The sequence below is a fragment of the Artemia sp. Qi Xiang Cuo genome, chromosome 12, assembly GCF_049724085.1.
Source record: "Artemia sp. Qi Xiang Cuo chromosome 12, ASM4972408v1, whole genome shotgun sequence".
NCBI lineage: Eukaryota > Metazoa > Arthropoda > Branchiopoda > Anostraca > Artemiidae > Artemia > Artemia sp. Qi Xiang Cuo.
The window spans coordinates 35,589,259-35,608,210 of record NC_142805.1 but is presented as its reverse complement, the minus strand read 5'-3'; the positions used below and the strand labels follow the sequence as shown (position 1 = coordinate 35,608,210).

General features: G+C 35.4%; 1 protein-coding gene across 4 annotated transcripts in view; it reads right to left on the bottom strand.

Moving 5' to 3' along the window:
- The window catches only part of Hsf (Heat shock factor), a 65,814-nt gene that overhangs the window by 3,260 nt on the left and 43,602 nt on the right, over positions 1-18,952 (bottom strand). The window contains exons 6-9 of one of the 4 annotated variants that reach the window (XM_089098033.1): positions 16,360-16,537; positions 13,065-13,364; positions 11,047-11,155; positions 2,532-2,613 (exon numbers count right to left, since the gene is read on the bottom strand). In XM_089098033.1, coding sequence (XP_088954159.1) covers positions 2,532-2,613; positions 11,047-11,155; positions 13,065-13,364; positions 16,360-16,537 — 669 coding nt within the window. Of the gene's footprint in view, positions 1-2,531; positions 2,614-11,046; positions 11,159-13,052; positions 13,365-16,359; positions 16,538-18,952 lie in introns of all 4 variants that reach the window. The other 3 variants (XM_089098034.1, XM_089098035.1, XM_089098036.1) reach the window with 3 other exon arrangements.

The window sequence follows — 18,952 nt, the reverse complement described above, 5'->3', positions numbered from 1 at the left end:
AATGTTACTTGCTGTTAAATGACCTGCTTCGTAACGATATTAGGTGATGTACGTGTACTTTCTTTATGCCACGCAACATTTGATACAAATAATGGAAAGCTGCAACACGATCAACGTCCAAATCTCTCTTAGCATCCATTAATTGAAAATAATACAAAACAATAAATGAAACTGTAGAAAAAGGATGGTATCCCAGCAATTGTATTATCTCGAGTATGATGAGTATGAACTTGGACAGAGAAAATGATTTTGTATTACGAAAAGATATTGTTCAAGTTCTTTGCTTAAAATCTGTAGAAAATTTCTTAGGGAATATTTGAGTTTCTGTGCTTGGTAACAGTGGTCTCACATTGCAAGTCTGTACCGTAAGCTACTTAAGGTTAAACAGTCTTTGATCGGTCAACTAAAAAAACAAAACATCGACCTATCACTAACATTCTTCTGGATTTAAGCGAATCAGCGTGAAAGGCTTACTCGCCAATGTGAAACCACTTTAATACTTCATTACAAACAGGTTTAGTAATGTGTGATCTTTATTTTGTAATAAAGATAAATTAAGCCAAAAAAAGGAAACCAAAGCAAAACATCAGGGTAATAACAATTCAAACAATAGAAACCTCACAGTCAAACAAACTTACAGTTACATTGCTCTTCCTTTATACAAATGCACACATTTCTGGATAATTTATAAACATTTTCCATGTGTACTTGACAAATTTGTGTCTAAAGCACCCCTTGTATTTGTTAATTTATCGAAAAGTTGTATTTGCTAATTTTTTGTCGATCATTACATGCATTAAAATAGTCACTCGAATCGACAGCACTACTTGATCACAAAGTGATATCCGAATCTGAAGGCGCTTTAGGCTACTCACGTAACGGGAATGATTAACAATAATAATAACGAGCGTCAACAATTATGATTATTTGGTACTATAGTATCTAACAATTACAAATTCTTACTTCTTACACCTGGCATGGCTGTAAAGTCAGTAGGTGGAAATTCTCATCTGAGCAGTCTAAGGCACACAGTTTATAATTAAATAAATAATAATAAAAAAAAAACAGAAACAAAAAAAAAACCTGACAATCTTTGAACTTCACCAATGCGGTCTAACAAAACCTTGACAATAGAAAGAGACATTCGCATGTATAGATGCATAGATATCACACCTACCCATAAAGAAGAATCCTCCCCAAAATTGGCCCAAAAGACACCTCCCCCTCCACAGAAAAATACTATAAGACACATCCCTTCCCCCAATGATTAACAGACAAAAAAAAAAAAAAGAATTGCATTGAATATACACATATCTAAATAGATTTAGAACTTTACCAGTAGTGTTCAAGCCATCCTTGATCATAGGGGCATTTGCGATGATGTCAAAATACATAAATATATACCTGCTCATAAGGTATCATCGACTTTACTAATGCCGTCATTATCAATATTGAATTGAAGTTATCACGTATTTTGGGCAATAGGTTGCATAGGTTGCATCAAGACTGGGCTGGGTAATTGTAAACAGAGAAAAGCCAAGACAGATAGTCCAAGTAATTGAGAGGCAAATGTTTAAATGGCTGGGGCACGGGTAAATGGCCGGAGTATGAATGACTCTCTTATTGGACACATACTTGTCAGGTTAGTTTTTGGAAAGGCATGCCTGGCTAGAGTCTTAGGCATGCTGATCAAGCCATACCTACCCATAAAGAAGAATCCTCCCCAAAATTGGCCCAAAAGACACCTCCCCCTCCACAGAAAAATACTATAAGACACACCCCTTCCCCCAATGATTAACAGACAAAAAAAAAAGAATTGCATTGAATATACACATATCTAAATAGATTTAGAACTTTACCAGTAGTGTTCAAGCCATCCTTGATCATAGGGGCATTTACGATGATGTCAAAATACATAAATATATACCTGCTCATAAGGTATCATCGACTTTACTAATGCCGTCATTATCAATACTTAGACATCAATATCTATAACTCTTAGAGCATTCTTGTCAATATAGAAGTATAGAAGTTTCTCGATCTTCTTTTTGTTTTAGCTTTATGGGGCGAGTTGTGATTTTTTTTTTAGAATAATTCATCATACGACAGTAATAATGCAATCCTTCCTTTACAAGTCTAACAGTATCATTTAGGGCTAGCGGTACTTCGCTTTAAACTAAGCTTTAGAATTGGAATTTTAAATCACTTTGAAGGTAAACTTGCGTGCAGGCTAAGAGAAAGATTTCAATTTTTAATTAACTAAAAAAAGCTAAAAAAAGGTTAGTAAAAACAAAAGATGACAATACTGACATGGCATCGACAATAGACTCAATTTCGATGAGTATAAGGATTCTATCTACAGAAAAAATGAGACATTATGTTCATTATTGAAAACGAAGTGCGAGCAAATGACCAGCTAGTTGGTATAATCCATTTTCCATCCACCTTCCCCTGCCTGAAAAATAGCAACTAATATTTCTCTGTTAAATTTAAGTTGAGGTATAATTAGAATATTATTCGGCAATACTTACCGGTTTTCGAGTTACTTGATTGACTTGCAGATGGCATTGGCATTGGCAAAGCTGAGTGTAATGAATCATCAGTGTCAAATAGCTACAAAAGTGAATAGTCAATAAATACATTTGTTTTGAATGTATATTGGACAATATCTTAACAAAAAAAATTATGGTATTGTTACGCCTCATCCAAGGTCGAATCCCACATTTCACAGTTTTAATGGAGACAAAAATTAGACTTGTAAGCTTTTTATGGGAACACTTTTTTTGATGGTTGAAATGAAATAAAAGAAAACTGATGATATGGTCATGCAAATAACCAAAAATGGTTATCAATTCTATTACGGGAAATTTCAATAACAGGGATAAGAAAACAGCTGTAAAAATTACAAATCAAATGCTTTTTTTGGCACCATTCACAAAGTTAGCTTAAAGATACAAAAAAGATTATTATTACGATTAAATATAATGAAATGGACAACAATAAAACCAATGTTTGAAGAGTAGAAAATGCAAAAAGGAATTAAAATATCTTATCCTGGTCAACTCGGAATTTTCTTGTACTAGTAAATTCTACTAGTTTCCTGTCTAGTCTATCTAGTGGGATATTTAATTTGCTAATTATCTTGGTATGAAAGAAGGATTTAACAGTGAGCTAGAGCTCAGGCATTTCTATTTAAACTCCACACTTACTTCATGTCTTTTCATTTCATAGTAGATGGAATAAGCCGGCTTAAAATATACTTTTAAGTGGTGAATGATGAACCAAAAAGTTTTTAATACCCTTTTTGAACTACTGCGTTTTCCGGACGTTTGATCTTTGGTGAGGTACAATTGGTAAGCTAGTACTACCACAGCTGCTGACAACTGGGTAGTGTTTAGTCATCATCCATAATACTCTTTTCATTGTCATCCACAGCGGTGGACCTTGACCCCCCCCCCATAACAATTTTATAAGAGTAACATTTTTTACCCTTTCCCTTAAAGTTCCAACCTTCTTTAAATCTTTTCCAATGTCCTCTTCCTGTTCCATTCATATAAATCCGGCTTTTTGCAAGACCCCAGCATCCTTCATTGATGAAACGGGACTCGACAGTCTAAGCCTCTTTTTCGATAATGGAATCAAACTACATTCTGTGTAGAGCTTGTACTTTGAGTAATTTGAATTTGAGATGTTGTAATTGTACAAGAACTGTGTAATTTGAGATCAAAATAATCCATAGAAAAAAGAGGTAAGAAATAATTCTGCTGAATTTTTGATTCCACACCGGCCAACTACTAACTTCACTTGCAACCTTTCCAACAACAATAATATTATTCTCATAAACAGCATTAGTTGTCTTAACCTACTCACCTCGTATACCATACAAGTATAGGACTTGTGCTAAGGCTTTTTTATCAGCTTAATCAAATACCTATTAATAATCTATGACACCCAGGATAAAAGGGGTTTCATAGTTCAGATACTCACAATTACTCACGTAAGCATAAGAATTTGATCAACAAACCGTCTGTATTTTCTAAAGCCACACTACTCTTTACTTAAGACCTTATATATAGCCTATTTTGTCCAATAAGTGCCACAATACCAAGCCCCTTGCTTCCCACCAAAATAAAGCGACCGAGTCTATAATTACTTCATTCACTCTTATTACCTAACTACACAGCAGTCCTATTTCTAAAATTCGTTTACCATACTATCAGACTCGAAGCCTTATTATTTTTCTAGTCTTTTACTACCGCCTCTAACTTCTCCTTGCTAAATAAATCTTTCTTCACTTCCAAATTACCAAAATTCATGTGGCTAGTTTCTGAATGCTCTCTTAACCCTCTCTTTGTTGCTAATAAGAGAACCATTCATATCCTTAACTGTGACAAGTCTGGACTCCTATTTCCTCTCAATGTCTTAAAATGAATAGAATATAATTTAATTAAAAAATTTCCTTCACAGCATGGTTGCCAATTTTGTATTTCGCGTCATAAATAGCATTAGTACACATATATCGTATCAAAAAAGTATCACAAAGTATTCGAAGTCAGTATCACAATTCACGATGAATTATGGAATGTAAATAACATAACGATATTTGCTTTGCTGTTCAGTTTATGCTTCACCTTATTAAGGTCCTACTTCAATGTCCTAAGATATATGTTCCTTATAAAACAAGCCTTCAACTGTAAATTGCACCATAAGGACAAAGTACTTACATCATTGCAATAATAAGTCTCAGATCTATCTCTTCACCGAGCCAGAATTATGATACCACTTAGAGAAGGATCTAAACTTGTTATGAAAAAAAAAATTACGAAAATCGTCCTTTTTTCAACGATTTTTAACCTATTTTTGACGAAATTTTAGCCAAAAAACCCTGTACAATAAATTTCAAAATATAATCCGGTAGATATATATAACTAAATCTCAGCTATGGAGTGACAATAAAATATTCGTTTTTAGTTGATGCATTAAAGCCCTGGGAGAGCAGAAAAATAACATACCAAACTTTCACATGGAACATACATTTTAAGTAAGGAGTCAGCATTAAGTTCCTGAGTCAGGGTACAAAATATCTCAAATTTAAGAAATCATCTAAAAACTTATATATATTGTAGCATGACAGTTTAAAAAAGGAACAAAGGACCAAATTTGGTTCCTTCAACCGACTTAAAATATAACGGGGAAAATTCTTCCTTAGGGAAGTTATTCCCGCTGTTTAAACCAACAAATTTATTATTATTTTCTAAGCTGGTGTCTAATTAGTTCTTAGGATAACTGTTAAAAAAACAAGTATCCCTTTCAGAAGATAGTAACTTTCTCCTGGGAGCCGCCAGGAAGAGGCCCGGGGATTAAAACCCCCCGGCTTCTTCAAGAAGATAAGAAGACATTTAAAAAATATACTAACAGCGGAAATGAGAAATACCCCCATTTAAATCACAGACAGCGCAATCGCGCTGCCTAAGTAAAGAACGATGTTGGTACAATGTATTATTTATTTATTTTATTTTTTTTCATACCAGGGCACTTCGTATCGAAGGAGTTGTCGTAGAAACTTCGAAGAGAGCTCATTCGATTGGAAATTGGAGTGGCTAGTGCTCTTTTTAATAGTCGAAAGTGATTGGAGGGTAACTAGCCCCCCCCCCTGACCATCATTCCCCCAGACACATCCAATCAAAATTTTGAGATAGCCATGTTGTTCAGCGTAGTTGATTTCCCCACAACCCTCAGGGCAAGGGTTTTAAGTTATGCCCTGGGGGCATATAAGAACGATGTTGGCACAAAGTATTATTTATTTTTTTTTCCATTAGACCAGGGCACTTCGTATCGAAGAAGTTGTCGTAGAAACTTCGAAAAGGGCTAATCCAATTGGAAATGTGAGCGGCTTGTGCCCTTTTTAATAGTTGAAAGTGATTGGAAGGCAACTAGCATTTTTTCCACACCCAGCATTTTCAGAAACTCATCCAATCAATATTTTAAGACAGCAATTTCGATCAATGTAATTGATTACCATTTGGAAATTATATTTTTTGGGAGGTCACTCCCTCACAACCCTCAGGACAAGGGTTTTAAGTTATACCCTGAGGGCATATAAGAACGACGTTGGCACAATATATTATTTATTATTTTTTTCCTTTAGACCAGGGCACTTCCAATCGAAGAAGTTGTCGTAGAAACTTCGAAAAGGGCTCATTCAACTGGAAACTGGAGTGGCTTGTGTGGCCACATATGTTTTTGAGGAGGACACTCCCCCACAGCCCTCAGGGCAAGGGTTGTAAGTTATGCCCTGGGATCGTATAAGGTTTTTATAGAAAGCGTTGTCGTAGAAAATTCAAAGGGCTAGTGCCCTTTTTAATGGTCGAAGTGATTGGAGGGCAACTACCTCCCCTCTCACGCCCACCTTTTGCCCAAACACATCCAGTCAAAATTTTGAGATAGACATTTTGTCCAGCGTAGTTGATTTCCAGATAGAAATTATGTTTTTGAGGAGGACACTCCCCCACAGCCCTCAGGGCAAGGGTTTTAAGTTATACCCTGGGGGCATATAAGAACGATGTTGGCACAATATATTATTTATTGTTTTTTTCCTTTAGACCAGGGCACTTCCTATCGAAGAAGTTGTCGTAGAAACTTCGAAAAGGGCTCATTCAACTGGAAACTGGAGTGGCTTGTGTGGCCACATATGTTTTGAGGAGGACACTCCCCCACAGCCCTCAGGGCAAGGGTTGTAAGTTATGCCCTGGGGTCGTATAAGGTTTTTATTGAAAGTGTTGTCGTAGAAAATTCAAATAAGGCTCATTCGATTGGAAATTCAAAGGGCTAGTGCCCTTTTTAATGGTCGAAGTGATTGGAGGGCAACTACCTCCCCTCTCACGCCCACCTTTTCCCCAAACACATCCAATCAAATTTTGAGATAGCCATTTTATTCAACTTAGTTTTAAGTTCTGGAAATTAGGCCTTTTAGGATGACGACCCCCCCCCCCCACCCCACAGCCGTCAGGGCAAGGGTTGTAAGTTATGCCCTGGGGGCATATAAGATTTTTATAGAAAGTGTTGTTGTAGAAACTGCAAAAAGAGCTAATTCGATTGGAAATTGAAAGGGATAGTGCCCTTTTTAATAGTCAACAGTGATTGAAGGGCAACTAACCCCCCTCTGACACTCAACACTTTCTTAAACATCCAATCAAAATTTTGAGATATCCATTTTGGTAAACGTATTTGAAGGTTATGGAAATTAGGTCTTTTAGGATGATAACCCCCTCAGGCCCCTCAGTGCAAGGTTTGTAAGTTATGCCCTGGGGGCATATAGGGTTTATATAGAAATTTGTTGTGGAAATTTCAAAAAAGGCTCATTTGATTGGAAATTGAAATTGCCCTTTTTAATAGTCGAAAGTGAGTGGAGAGAAATTAACCCCCCTCTCACGCCCACCATTTCCCCAAACATATTCAATCAAAGTTTAGAGATAGTCATTTTGTTCGACTTAGTTAAAAGTTCTGGAAATTATGTATTTAAGGATGACAAACCCCCCAGAGCCCACAAGGCAAAGGTTGTAAGTTATGCCCTGGAGGCATATAAGGTTTTTATAGAAAGTGATGTCGTAAAAACTTCAAAAGGAGCTCAATCAATCGGAAATTGAGAGGGCTAGTGCCCTTTTTAATAGTCAAAAGTGATTGGAGGGTAACTAACCCCCCTCTCACGACCACCATTCCTCCGAACACATAGAATCAAAATTTTCAGATACTCATTTTGTTCAACGTAGTAGAAAATTCTGGAAATTAGGTCTTTGAGGATGACCCCCCCCCCCCCATCCCCCGGGCAAAGGTTGTAAGTTATGCCCTGGGGGTATATAAGGCTTTTATTGAAAGCGTTGTCGTTGAAACTTCAAAACAGCTCATTTGATAGGAAATTGAAAGGGCTAGTGCCTTTTTTAATAGTTGAAAGTGATTGGAGCGCGACTAACACCCCTCTCACGCCCACCATTTCCCCAAACACATCCAATAAAAATTTTGAGATAGCAATTTTGTTAAACGTAGTTGAAAGTTCTGGAAATTAGGTCTTAGAGCATGACAACCACCCTAACAGCCATTAGGGCTAGGGTTGTAATTAATGCCCTGGGGGCATATAAGGTGTTTTTAGTAAATGTTGTCATGGAAACTCTAAAGGGCTCATTCGACTGGAAATCGAAAAAGCCTAGTGCCCTTTTTAATAGTAGGAAGTGATTGGAAGACTTGACATTTTTATAGTAAAGATCGATATGGGTATAATGTATGATTTTTTGTTGTTTTTGTTGTTGTTTAGACCAGGGCCCTTTGTATCGAAGGAGTTGTCGTAGGAACTTCTAAAACGGCTCATTCGATTGAAAATAGAAAGGGCTAATGCCCTTTTTAATAGTCGAAAGTGATTGGAGGGCAACTAATTCCCCTCCCACGCCCCCCTCCCATTTGCCCATTATATTTAAAAAATAAATGTAGCCTCAAGATTAAATCAAAATGCACTGTGTTAATGCTAGTTCCCAATAAGGCATCTCAGCAGTATCCCAAGAACGACTGAGGGTAATATGTCCAAACTTTCGGGGCTACTTCTGCTCTTAAAATTTAGCCAAATCAAAATAGCGTAAGTGTATCGAAGCTATCAAAGTAAGTAAACAGATTTTTTTGCGAATGGTATCATGTTTTCCATTTCAAGTCAACTAGAGGAGGTATAAAACTAAATTAAACACTACTATTTGTGTCCAGATTTTTAAAAGGGTGTATGTTGCTAAAAATTGCTGAAGATTTTTCTCCAGCATACAAATAGCAGACCAAACTATAAAGTCTTAAAAAAAACGAAAAGATTTTAAGTATTATTTTCTTTTTCCCTGAAAAGACTATGTTAATATAAAACGAACAGAAATTAATTAAAAAAACTTTTTCTACAGAATAAGTTTTTCAAAGAAAAGTAAAGAACTCCATTAAACAAAATATGAGCAAAAATAAAATCAAATAATCTACCAAGCATGAAACTACCACAAATCAGCATCGATAAATAAATGAAACCCAAAACCAACAGAAATTACAATAAATAACCAAGTCAAACTCAAAACGAGCAGAAATTAACATAAGTTTAGCTCAAAACCCCCTGTGCCTTCCCAAGGCCAGAACATAATTTGCATTTTACTGAAAAAAATATAAATGTTTTTCTTTTATAACTTTAATAAACCAAATAATATTAACATTTTGATTACTAAATACCAGTATATGTATATTAAGTTGACAATGCACATTCATTTGTATTTTTTTCAGTAAAGTGCAAATTAGGTTCTGGCCTTGGGAGGGCATTTTGGTTTTGCGCCAAACTTATGTTAATTTCTGCTCGTTTTGAGTTTGACTTGGTTATTTATTGTAATTTCTGTTTGTTTTGGGTTTCATTTATTTATCGATGCTGATTTGTGGTAGTTTCACGCTTGTTAGATTATCTGATTTTATTTTGGCTCATTTTTTGTTTAATGGGGTTCTTTACTTTTCTTTGAAAAACTTATTTTGTGGAAAAAGTTTTTTTAATTAATCCTGGTAAAATACAACCTTTTGCAGTCACTCGCTTGTGTATTTTCCAATGTGTGCTTTTAGACTCTAAAATATTCCATTTATTATTGGTGGTCACTGCACTTGTCCCCACCCAGAAATATTACACTACTATCTACGTATGGGCTTTGGAAATTGATTGACAGAAGGAGTTGTGCTACGAGAAGCTTTGGATGTACAGTTGAGCTTGAATCAACAGTTTCACGATGTTGGAAAAGCATTTCAGATAATGTCCTATAGTTCACGTAAATACTTTTTGGACTTATTTGAGATCAATACATATATTACAAAATAAAGATGTCTGAATTTCAAACAATTTTCTTTGAAACCCCTTACAACCACTACATAATTCAAAACGAAAATTCTCCATTTTGTCACGCATTTTCGACTATGGGGCAGATTAAAGATCTACGCATCTCAAGAAGGTATCATGGCATAAACTGTATGTCAATTAATTTCTATAGATCACTCAAACTCGTTCCCAGTTTTCCGGCTTCCTGTCACTTAAGTAAACATAGATGGCCGTTGGTTTGATCTGATAGATTTAAAATTCTCGAAAACATCGGGCAGATCGAAAATAAATTGAAGACTTGCGCAGGCGATCTTCAAGAAAAAGAAACATGAGCTCCATGTTCGTTATGGTAGTTTTGCTATTATTCGATAACTGAGATTCAGCTTTCTTCATTTATCAAACTACGTTTTTGAAATTTCCTTTGCTTTTTTTATTAAAAAATATGTTGGAAGCATAAAAAAATGAAAGTAGGAAAAATTTTTCTTTTTTGATAATTCTCTCTAAAAAAAAGTCTAAGTGATAACACAATTCTGACTCATTGAATGGATAGATCTGAAACTAATAAATCCAAGAACATCCTCTAGGCACAAACTACAGCTGCAGCTACAAACTGCAGCTACAACCGCATGTTTCACAGGGTGTATAAATCTTAAGGAAGATGGTTTTCACCATCATGGACAACTTAAGAATTATTTTGTTCTTGTAAAATTTGGGTATCCTCCCTAATATCTAGTGAATCTAGTGAAGTTCTGTATTATAAAGTAGTTAAACATTGCTTCATGACCACAGATTACGTCCTCTATGACGGCTGAATAATTACTGTTTTCTGTATAGCTCATGATTTATAAATAACATCTATTACTTTATCTAACTAGTAAGTGCCCGTAACACCCAACCAATTACTAATTAAAAGGTGACAAACTTTATGCCCGGTTTGGTAAGTAAACCCTGTTGAGTCATACGACTAGGGGACCGAGTTGAAACTTCCGGAAAAAAGTATATTTTGGGAGAAGGGGGAATAAAAAGACTTCGAATTCTGTGTTTGGAGGAACGGGACAAATTTTTTTTCCATTTCTCAGAGAAAAGCATCGATACAGTTTTTATTATGCCTGACATCCGACAGGCTTTTGGATACTTATACTATGTTAGGGCAAACTCTGCTATTTTATAAAAGTTCCACTTACCGAAAGCAAGGAGGACACATCGAAAGTTCCTCCATTTTGCAATGTCATCAAATCCTTCAGACCTTCCAATTCAACATCGAAGTTTTCTAAATGATTGTCCAAATCATTCCTGCTAGTAATGCAAAAAACATTTGATCAGAAACTTAAAATTCTAAATGATTCGCAATATTTTTTGTACTTTTCATTTTTAAGCTACAGGATGAGATTGGTTTTCTAAACTTATTGAGCATACAGCGGATGTAAGAAAAGGAAAAGATTAATAGGCAACAACACAGAAAACACAAATGTACACAGACCAGATTAACAGATTAGGTGGGTCCAAAGATAGGGGGCGGGGGTTGGTAGGCAACAGATGCACAATAAAGGAAGCTTGGGGGGGGTGATTATTTCTTAAAGTGTGTCTACCTAATTGGATTTGTTTTGGATGATGGCAACCAGTGGAGATTTCACACCACTTAGGTCAAGAAGAAAATATGCCGCGAATTTTAGGATATAAAATGGTCCATATTCGTGCCCATGTATGGTAACCCAGACAATCCAATACTATTTTTGTTCGCGTTTTGTTTTACGAGATTTAAGACCGGAATAATTTGGTATAGATACAAGTGGGAGAAACTGAAGAGTAAAGACCCTGGGGGTTTCATTACCACATTGACATAAGAAATGTTGGTAAGTTTATGCAGACCGGTATGAGACATAAAGTGAACTTCTGGAGTAAATGGTAAAGGTATTTTGTTTGTTGTTTTATTTTTTGTAATGATGATTCTAGATCTAGTTTTGTCAGTGTTAATTTTTTTCTTCTTGGTCTTTTATTCCGTGAACCATGGCCCATGTGGCTTTTGTGTTGAAATATATGCATACATGCACAATTTTTTTTTGCACCCTGAAACACATTGTTTTATGAGCACATTTTTTGACAATCCCATCTACATCCTAAGTAGACAGCCAACTAGCGAAATAAAACTGAGCTATCTACCAGGAATTATGCCTGTACTATGCAGACGAAATGCACTTTCCAGGTCTATCTTTGCATGCCTGTTTCTATAAATTTAAAAGTAAATCATGGATTATAAGAAAGACTTGAACACTTCCCAAGGTTTAGCAGGAAAAACAGTCATCATTAGTAAAACTGACATAACTTTACCAATCAAAAATACCAAGCGTAAAAAGGACTTACTTTTGTAGCATTATTGACGGCTAACAATAGTTTTTTATGGTACAAGAAGAATTGAATTGATAAATTTCAAATTTATTGAGGGGTCGGTTAAGAAGGCGTCGTAGAGCACATCCAGTCAAAGGGCCATCATTTACAAACCCCTGCTCAAGATAATCGTTATCCACTAGCAAAATTTGTAGAGGCCTAATCATATATTCATATATTTATAATCATACATTTATAGGAGGCAAGAGAAACAAACATAAATTTTTGGGAAAGGATTTTTTTTTTCATATCTCTACCTTGAAAGCAATAGTAAGTATAATATAAAACATAATGTACTACACACCGAAATGAAGGCACAGAATTTGGCTACGCAGAGTAAAATTTTTACAGAATTTTTCTCCTTATCTAAAAAAATTAAATGTCAAGTTATATTGTATACAAAATTACAACAAAATTTTATTAAATTAATTGTATATCAGATTATCTAACAAAAAACTGCTGTAAAAAAATCTTAAAAGCCTTGTATTTGCTTTTTTATAAAATTCTTCAGTGCAACATGAGGCATTTGGTTTTTTACAAAAGAATATGATTACTACGCTTTCAAAATAGTAGAGAAAAGAATACATTATCTTCGAGTATAAGATAGTTTCATTCATAAGAATTTTCAAATTTATTGTAAAACAACAAATCGTGTCAAAATACCTTACTTGCCAAGATAAGTATGATCAAGCAGCTGATGCCATCCCGTATTTCAATTTAAAAAAGACGTAAAACGAAAGCGATTTTCATCATTACTAATGACCCAAAAAAGAAGGCTAGAAATAGATAGCTTCTTTACTCTTACCAAGGTTCTAACCTGTTCATAGGCAGTGAGTCCGAGGCAATAGCAACGGTTTTGTCGTCAATCTTTTGATGCTTTCCTGAAAATTTGCCTTGAAGAAGGGATACTGGCTCTTGTAAAGTAGGTATTATGAGTGACTCATCAGAGAATACCCCACTTTCTTCGTCATTTACCACATCAGTTGGTTTTGTCAATGTTTTCGGATTTACTGTCATTAGCTCCACAGAAGAGCTATTGGGGTTACTCCCTGCTGATGAATGGGCTGATACTGGTCTTTCGCTTACTATTTCTACAGGGTCATCGCCAATTTGATAGCTAAAATGTAATATTAAAAATCAGACTCTAAATAATTTAAAACAAATCAGCTATACTGATTTTCAGATATATAACTAGGTTTTGATCCCAAAGATCTGTTAGAATTACTCTGGGGGTAGTTCGACGACGTTTCAAGTATATTCACAAGAAGACAAAATTTCAACTGTCTTATATAAAAAAACACATTTCCCCTGGTAATTATTAACTTAGAGGACTGGACTTGAGCCCTGATATTCATTTCAAAAATTAACTTACATACGAGATCAATTGAAAAAAAAAACAAACAAGAAAATAAAATAAGAATAAAAAGGAGAAAAAAGGTCTAACTTATAAGTAAACAATGGCGGGAGACTCAAATATGCAAGAGAGTCATAGTTCCGAGTTAGAACGAGCTCAGCATATATAGCCTCTTCATTTTGGTACAATATATTTTATGACTATGTTTCATATAGGAAATCTGTCTCAGTGGGCACTGAACTGCCATGTTACGGTGAAAATATTCTCTGAAGATTCCTAGTACATAAGAGGTTATAAGTTGTATAAACACATAAGAGGTATAAACACCATATAAAAATAACTTGAGATACTTACTTGTGCCCAGAAAATTAAAAATGACAATTTAGTTTTGAAAGTAAAATGTTGGCCCCCTCTTTTGTTATGAAGGAAGCAAAATAAAACAAAAATCTTATTGAATTAAAAAAAAAAAATTAAAATTAAATTTAAAAACGTTATTTTATTCAAATAAAAAGCGACGCTAAGAGTTAAAACGAGCAAACGTTACACTGAACAGGAGTGCTTGCTCCTCCTTCGTAGCACTGAAGCGGTTGGTTGCGCTTTTTCATGTTCTCAACGAGAACACCAAAAATGCGTTGTTTCCAGTAAAGCACAAAAGCCATTTCAGCGTTGCAAGTGAGGAGTTAATTGGGGATGTGAGCCCCCCTCCAGTTTAAGGTAATTGTTATTTATTTCAATATAGCAAAGTTTATGCTTAAAGAAAAAATCGACTATGTGATATAAACAAAACAAGCATTATTTTCCTATTTTGTAAGGTTTTTCAGACCCTTTTGGCTTGGCAACCATTGCGCTATATAATTTATTTATACACCCACCTGCTTTTAACCATCTAGCTGCCTGGCACGTCAATTGAACCACCCCCCCCCCCTTAGATGGTTTTACCTCCACCAATATTTTGAAAGTAATTAATAATATTTTTGGACGTTTCATTAAAAAATGTCTTTTTTGGGTATCTTCATTGAAAAACAAATAAAAAAGCGACAAAATTGCACCCCCAGGATCTAAAAAAATAGATCCCCCCCTATTTTGGTGAATTGACACCCCTGGAACCTGCAAATTTCCCCTGATCTATTTGCATTTCACTTTAGTCACATAAGAGTTTATTTCTTTACAATATACAAAAAAGGAGGTTTGTCCAAATATGTGCTCAAACTTATAAAGAATAAATTCCGACTTTTGCTAAAGTCGGAATTTGTTCTGATTTTTGGTCCAAAATAATGGTTTTTGGTCGAATATCCAAAAATCAGAAAAGCGGTTGCACCTCGTGCATTTTTCTTCGCCTTAGGCATAGCTGCGGTAAAAACTATGTAATAATTTGTATGAAATGTATGCTGAGATTACTGCTATTAATATGCCTCTAATATCTTTTTCTAAAGCTCAAAATATCATCACCTGCTCTGAAACCGAATCCCATCACAACCTACTCACATCTGGCCTCTCAAGCCAAGCAAACACTGATGTTTATCATGATTTATACATAACAACTAAACTCGCTTTCCAGGGGATCCCAACGGATCTCCACTGTATCCCAAGCCACAAGGGCTTCGTTTGTACTATCAAGCTGACGAGATTGCAAAAGCTGCAAGACTTTCCCAGTTGAAGATTTATCAGTCACAGATACATTTCTCGTTTGTCAGAGTTTTCATTTAATAAAATCCTTCCTAGGCAATGGCATATTACTTTAAAACCCAGTCCCACATTTACTATAGGCTCTGGGCCAATGCCAACAAACCTGTTTTCCAGCCTTCTCAAACCGGGATTCAGTCCATTCTCTCTTCCACATTGTACTTAGTGCACAAATTCACCAATGAGGCCATTGATCACTACCTCTTCGACTGCAGCCTTTACTCTCGACAGCAAAAAGAAGTTCAGCCAAAACTGTGCAATTCCTACGACACTCAAAAGGTAACCCTTTACTCCAAAAGCCTAATGGAGTGAAACCTGTTCGAAATTGTTGAAATTGAAATATTACATTTGATAATTAATTGTCTACAAACAAATACTATTGCCCTGGTCATCTAGCAAAGAAATTCCATGAGTCCTGCTGATTGACATCATAAAATCAGAGAATTAATAAGATTTGAATGAAAAGTTTAAAGAAAAAACCAAAGAAAAAGAAGAGAAAGTACAATATTTAAAATTAAGAATGAAATCGTGAAAACTTTAAAATCTCTTTTTACAAATGGATAATTTATTCTTAGCCTTGCCCAAGAAACGATGGATTTTCCCTTGGAAGATGCGACGAAAGTCGTACTTAGTTTCAGTTGTGTGAAATTCTGGTAGAACATGAAATTTTAAAACATACTTTGTTTTGTTTTTTACTTTTTTTTTACTGGATCCTCATTTCTTTAAAAGTTTTGTCTGGGATGAAGTATTACTAAATATATCTGATGGATCAGAAGGCAAAGAAATCTGTTTGAATTAGTAGAAGAAAAATAAGGTACTATAGTTTGAGAAACATATTAAAAAATATTATTTTTATCGAATATTACCAGTAAAATATAGCATTAAACATAGCACAGTTTTATGAAAAAAAGCATAGCGTACAAACTTGGCAAATTTATCATCTTTGATTAGCACATTTCCTTGTGAATAAATCTGGTTCAACAAATTGAAAAATTACAAACAGAAATTTAACGTTTTCAAACTCAATCTCACAATTTATAGATAGTTTTTCAAGAATTTCCGAGGGAAAACTAACCCAATCGTAATAGCATAATCTCCAGTTGCAGCAGCACAGTTCTCTTGTTCATCCGTCAATACAGGCTCAACTACACAATACGGCTCAAGAGTAACTTCATCTTGATCAGCAGAGTCAAGACTAATAGGTATTTGTGCAGGATTCTCAGGAGATTCAGCGCTAGACAGCTTAGATGCTTCTAAAAGAAAATATCATAATAAAATCTGTAATTCGTCATACATTCTAAACAAAGGCTTAAAAAGAAAACAAAAAACGAAAAGAAGTAAAACATAAAAATGAAGAGTGAAATTTAAAACCTGAAAGAGCATAAATTAGCGCGTGTAAGATATAAAACTTAAAACGAATAGCGATACTAAAAAAGGAAATGAAACCTAAAACGAGTATAAACTAAATGAACAATTAAATCGAACTTAAATATAGTATTAATGTCCAAAAATGTGTGCAGTAATGCCCACCGACCCTAAATCCCTTAAACCTTCGAAGTCAAAAAGTTGTTTGAGCTTTATTGAAAACTAAATATACAATTTAACTCAAAAGCTTTATTTGAAAAACAGACTTTTTAACGCAATTTCTACAAATAGCGTTGAAATCAACTGCTCAAGTGGCCCTCCTTACATTCCAGAAAACGATTGGCGCGACTGTTTAAAAGACCAGTTTGCAACCCTTAGTTTGTATCTTGAACACTCCTTCCTCCAAGCTCTCGACGTTGAGCTACAATTGGCAGTAAAAGATATTGGCTATATTGTCAATCATGCGCTTGTGTATCAAGCTCAAGAAAAAAAACAAAAAAAAAACTAACGACTTCGACGGTGTATTTGGCATCCATCTAACTTTGCCAGCAAACGTTTCCAGTACCTATCGCTGCTATTTCAGATAATTTTCAATTCCAGTATAATAGCTGAAACCTTCGATGTTGGATTAGTACGCCCCATTGCAAAAAAGGTGAACCAGCTGACCAATGTTCCTCATCGTGTCCGATCACTATGTCAACTGCTTTTTGCGAGCCGTTTGAACCACATATTCTTATCGACGAAATTACACTCGGGTCCACTACTCCAGACGACCTGTTTGGGTTCAAAAGGCATTCAGGACGTGAACATGTTCTCAGCATCACTGCAAATTAGCTTCTTGATGCGGACAAGAGCGACAATCTTCCCGTCCGAGGAGCCCTCGGTGTCCAAAGAGCCTTTCATTCTACCATTCATGAGCACATTATGCTTAAGGCCCACGAAAGCACTAAGATAGAAGATAAAATACTTATTTCAATTTGTTTTATTATAGGCCATAAAGGACCGAATTCGAACTCTGGGGTCAATAAATAAAAGCTAGAAAAAGAAAACAAAAGCAAAACTAAAAAACTGACAAAAAGATGCCAAAATTAAAGTTATCCGTAGATTTGCGTATATTTTACTGCCTGTGTGCAATAAGTAACGTAAACTCCTGGCTGTTGTCCTCGTCCCTTTTCCTTCCAGCTTGCGTCCTTCCAAAAAAACGCTCCATATGCGCGCCAAAGTGGAAAAACCTCGCCAATGCTGTCCAAAAATGCTATCACTGAACCACAAGGAGCAATAAAAAACCATCACCCCCCTGTTTCTGGGATCAACTTATCGCTGCTAAACTTCACTTATGATATTCTTCATGAATCACGCTCGATATATATATTACAGTAAAACTATGAATCACTTGTGGAGGCCTATACTGCGACCGTATTTTTATTTATTGAATCTAAGACTGAAATCCTTCTTACATCGGACCAAAAAATAAGTTACCCAATAGCCTTAGTGCCAACATTAGTGATACCGTGACTAAACCGGGCGAGTTACTCATGCACCTTGGTTTTCCTATTGAGCAACAAGATCACACGGTCAGCTTTGGTTCACCACTTCCAATCCCGTCTTCGGATATCATACACATCACCCGTGGCCAAAAATTTCTTGCTTGGCCATATAATTCCGCTACAATCTCTTATTAGCTCACTATGGCTCTTTTGAAAAAAGATCTTTTAGTTTTGAAAAAAAATAAATCCTCTCCCCTATTGATATAAAGCAAAAGACACATCTTAAGGCTTCATCCCCCTCCTCCTTGCCTCCAACACACGCACAGAACCCCTCAGGGGGAATGAAGCCTTAAGAAGTGTATTTTCCTTTATATCAATTAGGGAGAGGATTTATCCTTTCGTCTGGAGATTTCTTCTTTATTCTTTCGCTTGCGAAACACATATGAGATACTTCTATTTAGACTTTGGTTAGCAAATAGGCTAAGTTATATATTTTCTAACATCGAGCTTTATTCCTGCTTGAAAACTGAAATAAAAGTTAATTATTTAATTTTATTTCTTACATTCTGCATCTGTGAAATAAGCCAAAATCATTAACTGTTATATTTATCGCAACATGTTGCCCAAGGATACGCACTGGGGAGGGTACAAGGCTTCAGCTTCGCCTAGAAAGCCAAAAATGTAAAAAAAGGTCTAATATTTTGTAAAATTGGAAAATATACACCACTAATACGGAAAACGGTGATTTCAGTACCAATTGAACGTAAGTCCTCTCCTGAACTAAACACTATAATAACCATAATAAAAAAAAAGAAT